The sequence below is a fragment of the Sorex araneus genome, chromosome X, assembly GCF_027595985.1.
Source record: "Sorex araneus isolate mSorAra2 chromosome X, mSorAra2.pri, whole genome shotgun sequence".
In the NCBI taxonomy this organism is placed as follows: Eukaryota; Metazoa; Chordata; class Mammalia; order Eulipotyphla; family Soricidae; genus Sorex; species Sorex araneus.
In genome coordinates, this window is record NC_073313.1 from 276,639,449 (window position 1) to 276,656,858 (window position 17,410).

At 37.6% G+C, this 17,410-nt stretch overlaps 1 protein-coding gene across 8 annotated transcripts in view; it reads right to left on the bottom strand.

Annotated features, from left to right (window-relative positions):
* DLG2 (discs large MAGUK scaffold protein 2) overlaps positions 1 to 17,410 on the bottom strand; it is a 1,649,366-nt gene that overhangs the window by 1,190,782 nt on the left and 441,174 nt on the right. For 5 of the 8 annotated variants that reach the window (XM_055122502.1, XM_055122505.1, XM_055122498.1 and 2 more), the window contains exon 2: positions 11,203 to 11,364. In XM_055122502.1, coding sequence (XP_054978477.1) covers positions 11,203 to 11,364 — 162 coding nt within the window. The remainder of the gene's footprint in view (positions 1 to 11,202; positions 11,365 to 17,410) is intronic. The other 3 variants (XM_055122503.1, XM_055122499.1, XM_055122508.1) reach the window with 1 other exon arrangement.

Genomic DNA, 17,410 nt, shown 5'->3' on the forward strand with positions numbered 1-17,410 from the left:
GTTTGGTTAACAATCATAATTGTTGGGACCAATATATCCCAAAGTCATTTATTAATTCAGTGAAAAGAAATATTTAGAAGGCATCTAGTGTTTGCCAACCTGCTTTGATACATGAGAGAGGGATATATATTTTTGTATGCTACGGGCAAATAGTGTGTTAAGTTAGTCACTGCCTCCTGTCTTCTTGGTCAATTTCACTTGCCATAAAACTTGAACTGTGCTGCTTCTGTGTTTCATTCCTTAGCAACCTCCTCTTTCCAGAGAAGCCCTTCCATTCCACTTTAACTACACAATACAATCCATTGACATTTCTAGATCAGATCTCAGAATTTTCAGATCTTTATTTCAAACTGCCTGTCAGACCCATTCTAGGTCTGATATGAATACAAGATAAATGGTTTAAATGCAATTTTTTCAAATCTAACCCCGGATCAGTTACATTTTATTTTACAATCTCCCTGTATGTAACTATTCAAATTAATCATTGGAGTACTCCATCTTACTCTCCTCTCCTTTCTGAACTTAGGAGGTAGCAAAATCTGCTGATGTTCCACCCTAAACCAGCTTGCAAATCAAACATTTCCATGTTTATGTCATTTTAGTGCACCACCTGCTGTATTTTACATGATGTCCTTGGTTATGATATTGCTTTTTACTTTATTTTTCTTCTATTCTGTTATATTGATAATAATTCAATGTGTAAATATTACCAGGCTTTGGAAATAAATCAGTGGAATGAAGTGGCCTTTGTTATTTTTCTTATTTGTATACACCAGATTCTTCATGTGTGAAGAATCTTCCCTATAATTTCCCCAAAATTATCTTTCAAACAGGTTTTCTAGTATTTTCCCATGCATAGTTCAAAAATGCCCACAGGTATTCAAGGACAATAGACGTTTCCCCTAAACACATATTCCAACTTGGCAACAAAACTTTCCCGAACTGTTTTTCTGGTTTCAATGAGAATAAGAAGACAGAAAATCAAATTTATCTGACTAAAGCAATATATACCAATCTATAAAAGATAGTTTTAATCTTTTTGTAAAAATTCATCAACTCTAAAATGACTTGACTGTAAAATAAACCGCACACATACCTTAGAAGACATGTTGATTTTAGTTATAAAATATTCATCTCAGGACATCTCATATATGTCATACAAGTGAAAGTGGAAGCTTAAAAATGATAAGGCTGTGGGGCTGAATCAATAGCACAGTGTGTAGGGCATTTGCTATGCACTCAGCCTTACCCAGGTTTGATTCCCACCATCCCATATGGTCCCCTGAGTACTGCTAGGGGTAATTCCTGAGTGCAGAGCCAGGAATAACCTTGTGCATTTCCAGGTATGACCCAAAAAGTAAAAAATAAAGAAAAAAAAGATGGGGCTGTGAAAATTCAGAAAGGGAGCGAGAATAAAACAAAGGGAAAGGAAAGAATTCTGCGTCTTGATTTCTTTCCAAATTTAAATTGTGCATATAAATTCTATAATATAAATATAAATTTCACACACTTTCCATAAGGTAATCATTTATGTTGTGACTTACAAATATCAATTCCATACAGTACTTAAAATATTAAGGATATGAAAATGAACAAAATCAAGACAGGCCAAGACTTCAATAGTCACGGTAATTTTTTTTTTAACATGGTGATCATTGTCGGGTAACATTGGGTTGTCCTTGATCCTCCCACAGGTAGCTTAGGCTTATTGAGCCACACCCACAACAGTACCTGTGAGACACACCCAATTCCATCCATCAGGCACTAGTAATCTTATATTGCTTTTCTCTTTCCTTTATGGCATTTGCATGGTTTATTTAGCAATGTTCTTTTTGTATAGACACAGGAAGACAGTTCATGCTATGCTTTGTAACATGGGAGGTAACTTACATCAAAATAGTATTATAATATTTACTCCTGTGCCTCCATATTTACTTTACTTAAGCCTCAGTTGCCCTTAGTTCCCAGCACTCCAAAAGCAGGGTCCTGATGAAGGGACTGGATGGACCCAGGGCAAGCTCTGAGTTACCCTGGCATCGAAAGGGGACAAGCTAAGTGCCATAAGTATAATAAGTTAAAAGCATGGTCATGGAACAAACTCTGTCATGACCTTAAAAGAAGTAACTGAATAAGGACCCTGCTGTGGTTAGGAAAGACTAACCTGGCTTGAGGACTGTGGTATGGAATATATAGCAAGATATCCCCAGGAAGAGCCAAGCTTTATCTCTTAATGCGCTCATACAAAATGACTATAAATATTATAAGAAGTACATTAATTTTGATGGTAAAATGGATTATAGGGCTGGAGCGATAGCACACCAGGTAGGGCGTTTGCCTTGCACGTGGCCAACCTGGGTTTGATTCCTCTGCCCCTCTCGGACAGCCCGGAAAGCTACCGATAGTATCTTGCCTGCATGGCATATTTGATATGCCAAAAACAGTAACAGCAAATCTCACAATGGAGACATTACTGGTGCCTGCTCGAGCAAATCGATGAGCAATGGGTTGAATAGATTACTAGCTGAGGAAGGGATAAACCAATACACCCTAGATGAAATCCTGCCCTTGAGCGGATCTCTTGACTGGAAGTAGAGGACTATAAGACTCTGACGAGATGAGATGAGGAAGAAAATGTAATGAGAGAGAAGATGTAAAAAGGTAGAGGACTTTGAAGTCTACGAAAAGACTAGGATGATGGAACTATAATGAATGGGGCAATGACCAAAACTACAAGTATCATTATGCAGTAAGGGGAGAGATTAGACTATGCTGGGGAGGAAAGAGAAATAAATGGACTACAGACCAGCCCCAGGCCCAGTTTCTCCGTTCCCCGGTCCTTCATCTATCCATTGCCACCATCATCAGGCCTGGTAAACAGTTTTTGGCCACTGAATGCTTGAGTCCCCCGTGTGCCTGTGCTTTTTTCTTTGAAACTCACAATCATTAAAATTATAATTTGAACAACCACTGGGCTTTCTGTTCAGGTAACTGTCATGTTAATATAAAGTGTTGTTTTATTACTGTTTAATAATTGAATGTTTAAGCTTTAGTTTACTTATTTTCAAAAATGAGCAGATAGTTTATGAAATGAAGCACATGTCAGTTGATAAACATTTTATTAAATAAATAAGTGATAATGGCAGAAATAGATCAGGGCAGGTGTTGGAGAAGAGAAACAAGCATTGCGATAGACTGAACTTGCCTGAGTTCTTCAAGCACCCGGAGACCTACTGTGAGAAGCAAATCTCTGCAGAAAATTCTTCAAGTGATCAAAACCAAGAGGTGCTAAGAAAGTAATTCTTACAGACTCAAAGGATTTTCCAAAAGGAACCTAGCCCCCTAATACCACATTTGCAATGGGACAAATTCCTGTGGAAATTTACTACTAAGTGAATTAAAGATATTAATGATATAAACAATTTTCTGGTTCATATAAATTGTACAGCTGGAAAGGCACTTGCTTTACACTTAGCTGATCTATATTTGACACCCACAACTGTATACTATCCTTTGAGCCCTACCAAGAGTGATTCCTGAGCACAGAGACAGGAGTAAGCCTTGAGCACAGCTGGGTGTGATTCAAACAACAAAACAACAACAATAATTATTTGCTACAATGTTCCTATATGTATCCATTATTTATAATCCTTATTTTGAAAATGAAATTTCATACACTTATCGAAGAGTATACCAAAGTTTTAAGTCTGAAACTATATTTTTTAAAAATGCCTCAAATTTTGACAAATATGGAGAACACAAAAGAAAATCTGAATCTATGGTCTCTTTTAAAAGTGAAGAATAGTTTAGAGGAAGGTGTGAGAAAGAATCCTGGATTTGCAGCCAGATGCTTTGAAATGCTGGCAGTCTGGGAGCTTGACAATGGTCCAGAGGGTGAAAGTGAATGCTTTGTATGCAGGACACACTGATTAGTGCCCTAGTGTGGCCTTATGCAGTCCCCCAAAGTCAGGCCAAGAATAATCCCAAGCACCTCAAGATGTGGACCAAAAAAAAAACCTGTTAAAGGATTCTAATGACTTAAAGGTGTTTGAAATTGGATGAATATAATAATAAAGCAAATAGCACTAGATGTGAGTGGTTATGTGACTAGCACTTCCTAAGTATCATTTACTATTTCATTTAAATAGTATAAAAATCCAATGAGGTAAATATATTTTCCTCTTAATAGATGAGGAAGCTCAGATAGAGAACTTAAGACATTGATCAAGATTAAACTTAATTAAAGGGCCAAATGCAAGAGTTTTGAAAATGAAAATATTTAGTCACTGTGCTTTACAATATTGATAATTAATAAAACATGGATTATCAAGTAAAACATGTCCCAACTCCACACCCACCACTAGTATCAGCATCTCTCCACCAAGACCCCTCACATCTCCATCATGAATTTACAAATAGTTGGTTACTATAGTGTGGGCCATATGTTTATAATAGTATTAATACATAATTTTGATGTATGAAGTTATTTTGTCTCAATTCAAATTGTCTAAGTCCTTAACCAGCAACTTCATGAGATGGACACCCAGGACCATCTCACTCCCCTTATTTGGAATTCTCAGTTCTGTTTCTAGGGCCAGGATCTTATCATTGTTTAAAATTTTTCTTGCCTTGCTCGGGATGGGAGATGCGAGCTGGAAGTAGACTATAGACCGAACACAATTGCCACGCAATACCTATATTGCAAACCAAAACACCCAAAAGGAGAGAGAAAACAAAAGGGAATGCCCTGCCACAGAGGCAGGTGGGGTAGGGGGGATGGAATGGGGGTTGTGGGAGGGATACTGAAATCATGGTGGAGGAGAATGGACACTGGTAGAGGGATGGGTACTCGATCATTGTATGACTGAAACGTAAGCATGAAAGTTTGTAAGTCTATAACTATACCTCACGGAGATTCATTTAAAAATTAAAAAAAAAGTTCTTGCCTTGTTTCCCTGAATGTCCCAGATGAGTGAGATCAATATTTTTCCTTCCCCCTCTGACTTACATTGACTACGATGTCCTCCAGTTCCATTCAAGTCTAAGCAAAATGCATAATTTAATTTTTCCTTTATCTGCATAGTATTCCATTGTGTATAAATATCACAATTTGCTTATTCATAAATCTGTCACTGGAAATTTTTGCTGTTTGAATATCCTGGCCATTGTAGTAACCACTGCAATGAACATATGTATGTATATATCTTTTCAAATCAATGTCTTTGTGTTTGTGGAATAGATGCCAAGAAGTATGATTACCTAAATCCAGACATTTTTTAAATGCATTATCATTCCATTATGATGTTTTAATCATTCTCTCATACTTTGTAAAGGATACATGGGTAGATTCATGAAATTCCATAGTGGGATTAGAAATTAAAATTCAAGTACACTAGGAGATCAAGATACATATTTTAAATTCTTGGCTTAATGCTTTATATTTCCCCATCATCAACTATGACCCATCCATTGAACACTCAATTGATATCTAGTGAATTGACCTCAATTCTCATGTTTAATAATAGGTTTGTTTATTTTATGGACTTTTCTAAGTAGCCTCTAAAGAGAAAGCATTCCCATCTTATGGGAAGGTAAATTATTCCACTGAATTTTCTAATAATTTCATTTCCACTTCCAAATCCTTCTATAGCCTGGTCAAGGAACCCTAATAAAAACCCATGAAGCATGCTCCTTCATCAAGCAGGAAAGAGTGAACAATAAAAGCTTATAAATTTAGAACTAAGTTTTTGAGTTGCTCTTGTGACAAAGAGATATGACTGAAGGCCTTCTCTGTGCAGCACTTAAACTATTTCCCAGCAAACTGACTCTTCTGAAGGAAGTCATATGCAAAATCCCTAATTAATAGCTACATTGACACTTCAGTAGGATTCAGAGGACACTTACTGATGGCATATTTTTCCTTATCACTCTTCTCTCTTTCATAGTTGTCCCAAGCAACAGACAGATCAAAGAAAGCAAAGTGATTAAAGATGTGCAGATCTTATCCAGAAATTTCTTTTTTAAGCATTTCTCTGACTAATGGGGTTCCTTCAAGAGAAAATAACACAGATGTTCATCACAGCAGACTTTCCAAATAATTAAATTATGATAATATTATAACTTTGTTAACAAAGTGACTAAGAACAAAAGAAAATGTATGTGTATGAGGCAGAGAAATAGTATAGTAATCCAAGTGCTTGCTTTGCACCTGACCTTGTTCAGTACTCTGCACATATTTCTCTTAAGCACCACCAGGAGTGATTCCTGAGCACTGCTGCATGTGACCCTCAGAAATAAAACAACAGGAAACAAAATTCCCAATGGTTCGAGTCTGATAGTTCAGTGCTATGCTGCACCTACTCAAACTACTCTCTTCTCATAAATATGCAGGTCTCTTGAAATCAGCCACGATGGGAGTATCTATACCATGAAATCCGCAAGATTACATCATGGTGTATTTTCTGACTGGAGTGATAGCACAGTGGATAGGGCGTTTGCATTTAACGTGGCTGACCAGGGTTCGATTCCTCTATTCCTCTTGGAGAGCCCAGCAAGCTACTGAGAGTATCCCACCCGCATGGCAGAGCCTGGCAAGCTACTAGTGGCATATTCAATATGACAAACAACAAGTCTCACAATGGAGACGTTACTGGTGCCGCTTGAACAAATTGATAAACAACAGAACAACAGTGACAGTGTATTTTCATTCGAGAAAAAAATATACACATTTATCACCATCATTATTTTAGAAGAAAAAAATAATCTTCCCAGTCAGAAAATCTAAAAGTACATTGTGCTCAATACTTCTTAGGGGACATGCGGGAAATATCCTGGACTTAAATTTCCTACTTTAAGACTATAGACTGAACATGATGGCCACTTAATACCTCTACTGCAAACCACAACATCCAAAAGGAGAGAGAGAGCAAAAGGGAATGCCCTGCCACAGAGGTGGGATGGGGTGGGGGAAGGACGAGATGAGGGTGGTGGGAGGGATGCTGGAACCATTGATAGTGAAAATGGGCACTGGTGGAGGGATGGGTACTCGATCATTGTATGACTGAAACACAAGAACAAAAGTTTGTTTAGTCTGCAACTGTACCTCATGGTAATTCACTAATTAAAAGTTTAAAAGAAATTAGCTACTTTACAAAGTGAATGCAGAAATCCTGGATTAAGTCACCTTTCTATCCTCTTTACACTACCTCCTGGTCATATTACTGAACTATGCTTCCAAAGAGAACAGAAATATGAATTCATCATTGGTATACCATGAATCTTCTGAGCATATTTGATTACATCCCCTTGAAACAATTTCAGTAGTTTACTACTCATCAGAGATTAATTTTAAAATTGACATGGGCTGCCTTTAATAAATGATATCATTACAGTAAAACCATAAAACAATACTATTTTTAAAAAGGAAAAGTAAAAACTAAGACAGTGCCAGAGCAATAGGAGAGTGAGTATGGTGCCTACTTTGCACATACTGGTTCAATCCCCAGCACCCACATGTAGTACCCCAAGTATTCCAGGAGTGATCACTGAGTACAGAGCCAGGACTAAGCCTTGAAAACCACTGGGTTTGGCCAAAAACAAATATAAATCAGGTAGACAGGAGAAACAACTGCCTAGAAAATCTAATTAAGGTAACCTATAAATGCCAAAAAAACTATCTCTGAGCATCTGGCAAGGTAAGATATAAGGTGGAAATATAAGAGTCTGAGTTTCAGCAAAAGCAAATTTTTCCTTCAACTCTAATTAGACATTTTCCAAATCAGGCATCAAGTAATGGCACAATGTGGTTATGATATATTTGTGTTCTCATTTGGCTACCTAAACTGTAACTGTTCAGATAATATTCTAAGATATCTGCTAAAGTTTAACATCAAAATGAAGACATTATACTGCTTTTGTTATTTTTTAATAATTTTTCACTGGTTCACACTAGATTTTACAGTAGTTTTTGTCATCAGACTCAGCTCAAAACTTTGGGAGTTAGTTTTACTGTTCATTTAAAAATACCTTTTATTTTGTTTTTTTTTTTATAGGGGGAGGGACTCTTTTTAAGGTCACACCCAGCGATGCTCAGGGGTTACACCTGCTCTATACTCATGAACTCAGGAATTACTCCTGGCGTTGCTCAAGGGAACATACAGGATACATCTCAGACCTCGAACCATTACTATTCCAAGGGTAGTGCACATTTGATGGGGTTTAAAGTGAAAGGCAATCAATCTTAGAGGGATATATACAGATATACACATATATATGTATATTATGTTTATATAAAAGCATATAAGGCTCAACTCTTCCCTAAAAAGACTTTTTGGATCATTTTCAGAGGTTTTTATAATAAACTATACAAAATAAATTATTTCAGTTCTGCTTTGGGGCGAGGGTTGAGGTTCGGGATAGAAACTCCCCAAGTATGGTGGTGTGAATGTGTAATGGTGATGGGATGGGTGTTCGAATATTGAGTGTAATCAAATATTGTGAAATACTTTATCACGAATCATGGATCACGAAATCCCTGTTAATCTTCGATTTCTCGAGCAGGCTCAGTAACCTCTCCATTCGTCCTTTCCCTGAGATCTTAGAAGTCTCTCTCGGCTCGGCCCTCTCAAAGATGTGGCACTGGAGGCTCTTTCAGGGTCAGGGGAATGAGATCCAGCTTGTTACTGGATTTAGCATATGAATACACCATGGGAAGCTTGCAAGGCTGTCCCATGTGGGCAGCAAACTCTCAGAAGCTTGCCAGTTTCTCCCAGAGGGAGAAGTAGGCTACAAGATATCGCTTCTGTTAGCTCACTTTTAAGTCTCTGGATGTTGCCTGTTGATAGGATTACACACACCTGGGTTCCTCTGCCAGTACCTTCATGCATGAGGCCTGTCCGAACGTGTGGAGAGGGGCCTCGAGCATGGCTGTAGCTAGGTTCCAGTGGTCTTTGGCCGCCGGGAGCTCTGCTCAGTGTGGGGAGGGAAGCTGGAGCTCATCCCCTCCGAGGGGCCCCGGGGAAGATAGCCAGGCGTGTGGGCAAGAGACTCTGTGAAATACTTTATAAAAATAGAATACCTTTTAGAAAGGAAAGGAAAACAGGTTGGTGGAAATTAAAAAAAAAAATTAAGGCAGAGTAGCTCCATGAGATTCATTGCCAGGATTCTTTCAGTAAGAAGGAAAAATACTGACATCTCAGCAGCCCACACAATCTAGATCCCAGCTCAGTCCTCTCACAGTTTGCCTTGCTCGGAACACAGCGGAAGGGCAAGCATTTGTTTGGGGTAGCTTCTCCACTGACCACACGAGTCATATATCCTGGACTGACCAGGTCCAGAGGGAATGGTGTTCCTTCCACAGGAGCGCCTTTTCACTGGCTCTCTCAAGGTCATGACCTAGACTGAACAACTTACTGGGATGGGAACTCCTGCTTCACAATGCAATAAAATACACATTTTTGATGTGTGTGGTGGGGAGAGTGGCTAAGGGGAGATTCTAAATGGCAAAATCTTTGCTCTCCTATTCATCCCAAGCACATATTCCTATTCATTATACACAATGGACTTTGTAATTTGGGTGTTTGGGTAACAAAAATTTGTATTGTCCACCTAGCAGTCTTTGAAGTCCAAGAAACTAAATTGTTTATCCTCTAGCCCTAAATCTTTACTTGTCAAGATGAAACATACAATTTCTATCAGTATGTTTAGTATTTTCAGAGACTCCAAAGAACTTCACAATGAGACGGAGGCATACAATATACACTATTGTATATGTTACAACTCGTTATTAAGTTTAATAGTTATCTTATGTTTTAATTATTTTATACCTAAAAGTGGACTGGAGTGATAGCACAGAGGGTAGGGCATTTGCCTTGCATGTGGCCGACCTGGGTTCAATTCGTCTGTTATTCTCTGAGAGCCTGGCAAGCTACCGAGAGTAACCCACTCACACAACAGAGCCTGGCAAGCTACCCATGTATATGTAGTATATTTGATATACTAAAAACAGTAACAACAAGTCTCACAATAGAGACGTTACTGGTGCCTGCTCAAGCAAATCGATGAACAACAGGACAACAGTGCTACAGGGCAATTTATTTTAGTTTCCATGCCCCACAGGTCATGCTCAGGGCTCAAATCTGGCTCTACACTCTGAGATCACTCCTGGTGGGCTCAAACCCAGGGTACCAGGTATTAAACCTGGGTCAGTTGAGTGCAAAGCAAACACCTTACCTGCTCCAGCTGACAATGTATTTTTTAAATGCTAGGCTATTTAAGGCATAAAAATGTTAAAAATGTATTAAACATTATTGAGTCTTTCTTTGATGTTTGTACAATCAAATCTCAGAAAGCATTAAAGTCACCTTTATGCTTGTACCTTTTATTATAGCAGAGTTACCCAAAAGTCATAGTAGAGTGAATGTTCTGCCTTATGAAATAATGGTAGTTTTCTTTAGCAATAACCCAGGACTATGTGAGAATTTATTTTTAAAAAATGTTCTCTTATATTACATCATTACTCTTAGTGCATTTTCATGCTTGCTTGCATGCTTTAACAGATATTAACAAGGTTTTATTCATAGCATCAAATTTTATTGCACCAGAAAATGAAAGGGCAGTACTATTTGTGACCAAGTACAGAAAATCTGTATTCTCATTTAATTGTTCCTTCTTGTCAAAATACCATTTATCATAAGAAGTGTTTAAAATTAAAGAAAAAAAGATGAAAAGTGTTGGAAAAGTATGACGCCAAGAATAAGGATATATAATATAAAATAGAGGTGTTGATGAACCTACTCACACATTTCCCTTTTTAGTCCTTTTTTAACCAGCAAGGCAATTACTAGGTGTGATTATGTTATATTTGCTTCCTTTGTTTTATCTCAGAGCAGGAACAGAAAGAAATAGCATTTAAACAAAACCTCGATATACTGATAGGCTTCTAAAATATTTAGTTAGCTTCTTTTCCCTTTCAATTTTTCACCTCTGACTCTGTCCTTCACCCATTCTCAATAAGTACAAGAATTTTCCAGACATTTAAAGAACTGAAAGAAAACTTGCTCTATTGGGATTTCCTGGTAAGTGTCCAACCCACTTTGGCAAATAGAGCCACTGTCGGATATGAAAAACGTCGCTTTAAAGAGGTCAGAAATATCTCATCTAGTCAAGCAGACAACAGCGACGAGATCTCGGAGAGACCCAACTGACCTTCAGCGGAGAGATGTGCGACTGCAGGACGTAGCCGTGGACATTCTCAATCTGGGACAGGTTCTTTTCTGACACGTGCACGAGTTCAGGGCCCCTTACTTCATGTGTCAGTCGAGGTAAGGAATGATCATGTGGGGCATCCTCATCTTGATATCGATACTTCTAGGAGAAAGCACAAGAAGGAAAAGAATCATCAATGTTTGCAACAGCTACAAAACTGAACTCCACCTTGGAACTCCACTTACTGGACACGGTATATACCTCTTGTCTATATCCCCCAACAAACTCCTTTCGTGACCACCATAAACCAAGCAAAGGGTGAGCAAAAATGAATGACCATCAATACTGTTGATGACTTGTTTCTTATAATTAATAAATGAATGATTTGAGAGAATACCTCGATACTGTTGATGACTTGTTTCTTATAATTAATAAATGAATGATTTGGGAGAAAGGAGTGTATTACAATTAGCCTGTTATTTATGGTCTTCATATACGTAGTCACCTCACCACCATGACCACCATAGTACTCAAGAACCTCGACCCATGCCCCTGTGTTACTTGCTTTTGCAAGAAAGTATACTATGTTTACAAATACGCTCCCTGACTTTACAAAGGTTTATGCTACATTACTTTTATTAAAGAGCTACATTATAACTGTTTACACCTGTCTGTGACAAGCAGAAGAATGTTTTAGAGAAAAATTTTATGACAAAGGACTAAAAATAAAACCAGCACCCAATTTTGGGAAGCTTTTTTGCTTTTATGTTCTGTGTTGTCTCATTTTTGTCGTGTCATTAGAAAGGCAGCATACCCTGAGTATCATGTGGTATTAGCAAATGCCTATACAGGGTGTATAGATATACTTATTCTGTACAAAGAACAAATATCCTTTTATATACATGCATATATACTTCTATACACTGGTATGATTTAGTAGGTTATTTGGGGACTTGAAAGTGCTCAAAAATATTTTCATATAATAAATGCTAACTGAGTCTTCACCTTACACCATTTCAACTTACAGAAAGTTCATAGAGATGTTCAACTTTCAACTGTCACTGTATCACTGTCATTCTGATGTTCATCGATTTACTCAAGTGGGCACCAGTAATGTCTCCATTCATCCCAGCCCTGAGATTTTTAGCAGCCTCTCCTTACTCATTTTTACCGATTGGAGGCTTTTTTCAGGGTCAGGGGAATTAAACCTGTTATTGTTACTGTATTTGGCATATCAAATATGCCACGGGGAGCTTGCCAGGCTCTTCCATGTGGGCAGGATACTCTCAGTAGCTTGCCAAGCTCTCTGAGAGGCACGCACACACACACACACACACACACATTTCCTTTTATGATGATGTGTCACGCGGCCGCTTTGCAGCTGCGTGGTCCAGGAATAGGTTCATTCATGCGTGAGGAATATAGCATATTCTCCCTACGTTACTGTATACAGCTGCTAAACATAAAAGTATCCAAAGTGGGGGTAGGGGGTGGGAAATAATGCTATCTTAAAAACTCAGGGGCTGGTGAGACAGTTACAGGGGTTAGGGTGCTTGCCTTGCTTGCAGATGACCCTGGTTCAATCCCCAGCACCACGTGGGAGGTTATGGCCCCCTAAGCACCAACAGGAGCCATCCCTGAGCAAGCACAGAGCCAGTGTGGCCAGACAAAAGAACGAAACAAAAAGAGAACAAGAAATATATTAAAAGTATGGGTATCCAGGTGTGTAATTTGGTGTTAAGAGTTCCTGCCACACATGTGTAAGGCTCTGAGTTCATTCTCCAGCGAGACCCCTAATTACTGAGTGTGCCACCTAACAAATGTACAATTTCGAGATTTCTTGGTGCTGGATGGAAGCATATGCAAGGCAAATGCTCTTCCAGTGAGACCCCTCCCAAGTCCTGAGACTCTGGTTTTGCTATCTCCCCCCCTTCAAACTACCACTCAGAGCTCTGCCAGCCTAATTCAACTTTCAACTAGAAAGGAAAATCTGTGTGAATTACAGAAGGGTATACTCCAAAATGAGACTGAGACCTTCTACCTCTTCCTGAGAGGTAAGCCTTCAAATGACCAGAATAGCTATGTGCTTAAATTTCTAGGTCAAGAATGAAGAAGAAAAGTGTTGGGCACAAAAGAATAGAACTTTGATATATCCATTCAGAAAAATTAACTAGCTTCAGTGGTTAGAGAGATATAAACTCCCTGGGAAATAGAAGAATTTCCCTTTGGAAATTCCAAATATCCCATGGAAAAAAATGTGTATCACCTGCTTTATTTATGTTAGCCTCAAAAGAAAGCAATTATCTCTTTCTTTCACATCCAAAGACAAAATATATTGATGTAGCTTAGTTCAACTCAGACAAAAATCACTTTTTTAGGGATATATTTTTCATTTAAAGAATTTTAAAAATAAATGTAAAGGTTTTGCTTATATTCAGATGATTCTTTTTCATAAGTTTCTTTTTGTTTATTCCTTTTTTCATGACCATCTTCCTTCTATATTCTTATAACAATAAAGAAATCTATTCTGATAAAGACCATCCTTTGAGAGCTAGGGAAGCTGGCGGAAGCAGAAAGAGTCAGGACAAAGAGTGAATACTCTTTTTTTATTTTTTATTTTTTTGCTTTTTGGGTCACACCTGGCGATGCACAGGGGTTACTCCTGGCTCTGCACTCAGGAATTACTCCTGGCGGTTCTCAGGGGACCATATGGGATGCTGGGATTCGAACCTGGGTTGCCTGCGTGCAAGGTAAACGCCCTACCTGCTGTGCTATTGCTCCAGCCCTAAGAGTGAATACTCTTAAGAGGAGCCCATGGCATTCTGCCCATATTCAGCTTCACCCTGACCTGGTTTCTGTTCTATAGCTCTCTATTTTTCTCACACTTCTTTTGCAGCCTTCTATTTTGTCTCCCACTCTTTCAAGTCTATTGGCTTGGCTAGCAATGAAGGAAAAAAGTTCTTCCTCCTATCAATACCACAGCTAATACAATGTGATTTTTTATTTTTAAAAACTTAATTCCATGTGAATGGCAAAGAGATATTAGAATAGGGGTCACAACAACACCCTAATGCCATCTCAGGCTTAAAAATTTTTAGCCAGTTCCAAATGCCCTGATATTTTTACCATTGAGAGATATTTTATCTATTCTGATATTTTTACCATTGAGATATATTTTATCTGTATCAGATTATATGTCTTCTTAAAACAAAAATAATCTGTGATCTCAATCATTTTTGAGGTTAAATTTTTTTTTTAAGTATTAACCTTCAAGAGCCAGAAAGATATTACAGTGGGTAAAGAGTTTGCCTTGCACAAATCTGGCTGCAGTTTGATATCTGCCACCCCAGGTGGTCACCTGAGTCCAACAGAAGTGATTCCTGGTGCAGTGCTAGTAGCCCTTGAGAACATCTGGGCATGGCACAAAACAACAAATGAGAAAAATATCAAGTTTCAATCTAAAATAATCTGATCATGGTTGGCAATTCATTTTGTTACTCTTAACTCATTGTTATCACTTGACTTTTCAAGGTAAAGACAATGTTTCTGCAACTTCCAAGCTTATGATTAGTCTCAAAATAAAAACTATATCCAAAAATCTGTGGACTGCAGTTTACAAAGAACTCTCATCTATTTATCTCATTTAATACTTTATACCCATGATGCAGCATGTTACATATCTGAAAACCATCATGCTGATGAATTTAGGAACTTGCCATAAGTAATGAACACTGGAGTTAGGATCTTATTTAGATAATTTAAATTTGAATCTCCCTTCTACTATCATTAGTCTAATCCCATAAAGAGATGAAGCCTAAATCTGAAGCCTGAATATCAGTTTGGAAGAAAAACATTGTTGAAAACACACAACTCAATGAATTTGGAACAGTTCCATGTGTTTCACAGTAACATGCTGTTGTTTTTCTAGTGTTACAAATAATTTGGGAGGATAATCTTCCTTTATAAACAAGAGCAGACTTAACATTCATTTATCAGTTTATGTGTCATGGGGAGTGGAGCAATATTACTCACAAGGCCATTTGAGTGTCTCTGGCGTTTAGCCTGTGATCTTAACAGCAAACCTCCTCTCTCTTGCATTTTCGCTAGTTTTCTCCCAAGGAGATTCTCCTTTCTGGGTAGTCACCCAGCCAGAAAAGAAGTCTGTCAGATTTAATTCTCTTCCATTCCCCGCCATCTGCCACTTTAGCAAATGACCAAGTCTTTGCTTAAACTTGGAATATTTTGAGTCTATTGCATCTTCACCAACCCAGTCCCTACTACTGCCTCATTCAGAGTCTCAGCAGATCTCAATGACAAAAACCCCAGTTATTCTGCTATGCTGAAATTTTTCCCATCTGAAATACTATACCAGGAAACTTTGTGAATGTCATATTGGTAGATCTCTTCTAAATCTCCTATGAATTTTAAAAAATTAATTCATTTTAAAGTCTTATTGAGATTATGTGATTTACTGTTAATAATTGTTTCCCATGCCTATAATTCTAACAGAGTTTAACCAACCATGAGGCTTGAGCCTTTAAACCCTGAGATACGTCATTCCCCAACACTACTGAGTCCCTTCTACTCTTGAACATTTTTTTTTAATCAAACACTCCTCCCTGGGAAGAATATTTATTTATTTATTCATCCATTTATTTATTTATTTATTTATTCATTCATTTATTTGTGAATCACTGTGGGGCTACCGTTACAGACTTACAAACTTTCGTGCTTGTGCTTCAGTCATACAATGATTGAGTACCCAGCCCTCCACCATTGCCTATTTTCCACCAACAATGATCCCAGTATCCCACCTACCACCCCCACCCTATCCCCCCACACCCCACCTCTGTGGCAGGGCATTCCCTTTGCTCGCTCACTCTCTCTCTCTTTCTTTTTCTCTCTCTCTCTTTCTCTCTTTCTCTTTTTGGATGTTGTGGTTTTGAACATCTTTGTGTCACTACTTCCACCTGAGGATTGTGTAATAATATAAACAAATCTTTGCATTTTGTTTTTCAATCAAAAAACTATAAAATATACATCAGCATCTTAAGTATACAGTTAAATATGTTCATTTCATCAAGACCCTGAATGAAAAGTTTGATGCTCTTCATGTTCCTGGAATGGGCAGACACCATTGAGCTACACTAGCATGTGACAGGGACAAATGGAGACGTTACTGGTGCCCGCTTGAGCAAATCAATGAGCAAAAGGACAAGTAATAGAAGCAATTTGTTGTGAAACTAACCTCCAAAACTTTTTATCATGTAAAATTGAAATTCTACACCCACTAAAAATTTCCACAGTTTCTATTTCCCTGACCTCTGCCTGCTATCACCATTATTTCTGTTTCTATTAAGTTGATTACTGTAAATTCTTATATGATTTTAACAATATTGTATTCGCCTCTTTGTGACCGACTTATTTCACTTGAGAGTAATGTCCTCAAGGTTAATCCATATTTGCATTGTCTTTTTCTGGAAAGTTTAAAAAATTTTGTGATACTATGAGTGTTCTCAAAGTTCTCTATACTCACAAATCTAAACTCTTAATATTATATGGACATGTGCTCTTTTGTGTTGATTCATTGAGCAAAATAATTTTGTAATGATGGGTGCCATCTGGAACTTGGTCACCCTCTTATCTCCATTCTGGTATGTATATGTACATACATATATGTGTATATAAAATATAAATGCACCATATATATGGTGTATTTATATGATAAAATAATTATCTTTGGAGTAAAGATTACAACAGAACAATTAATAAAATATATATTATTTTATTACTCTACAAAGGCATTTCTGCTGCTGAATGTAAGCCACTACAAAAAATCATGATCTCAAGATAAACACATAAACTCATAAATACATCAACTTGACACAAAGTATTCAAAGTTCTTAAGTATGTTATTGTATATTTTCCATCATTCCTTTCAAGAATCTATTCTTAAAATATAAATTGAATAAGAAGCAGACCTTGAGATGTCATAAATTATTTTTAATAAAGAAAAAATGGTCTACAAGGGTGCAAATATTTGTGTTTTTGAAGTGCAATGCTTCGAATATGCTACTACCAAAGGATCAATATCCTCCTTTCACACTCAATATGGTCTTTCTCAGTCAATCAGTACTCCTACTTGCTAATCTCAATTACTGCCCCTTAGAGTCTGAGTCTGAGGTGATTTTCACTGATATGTTGTATA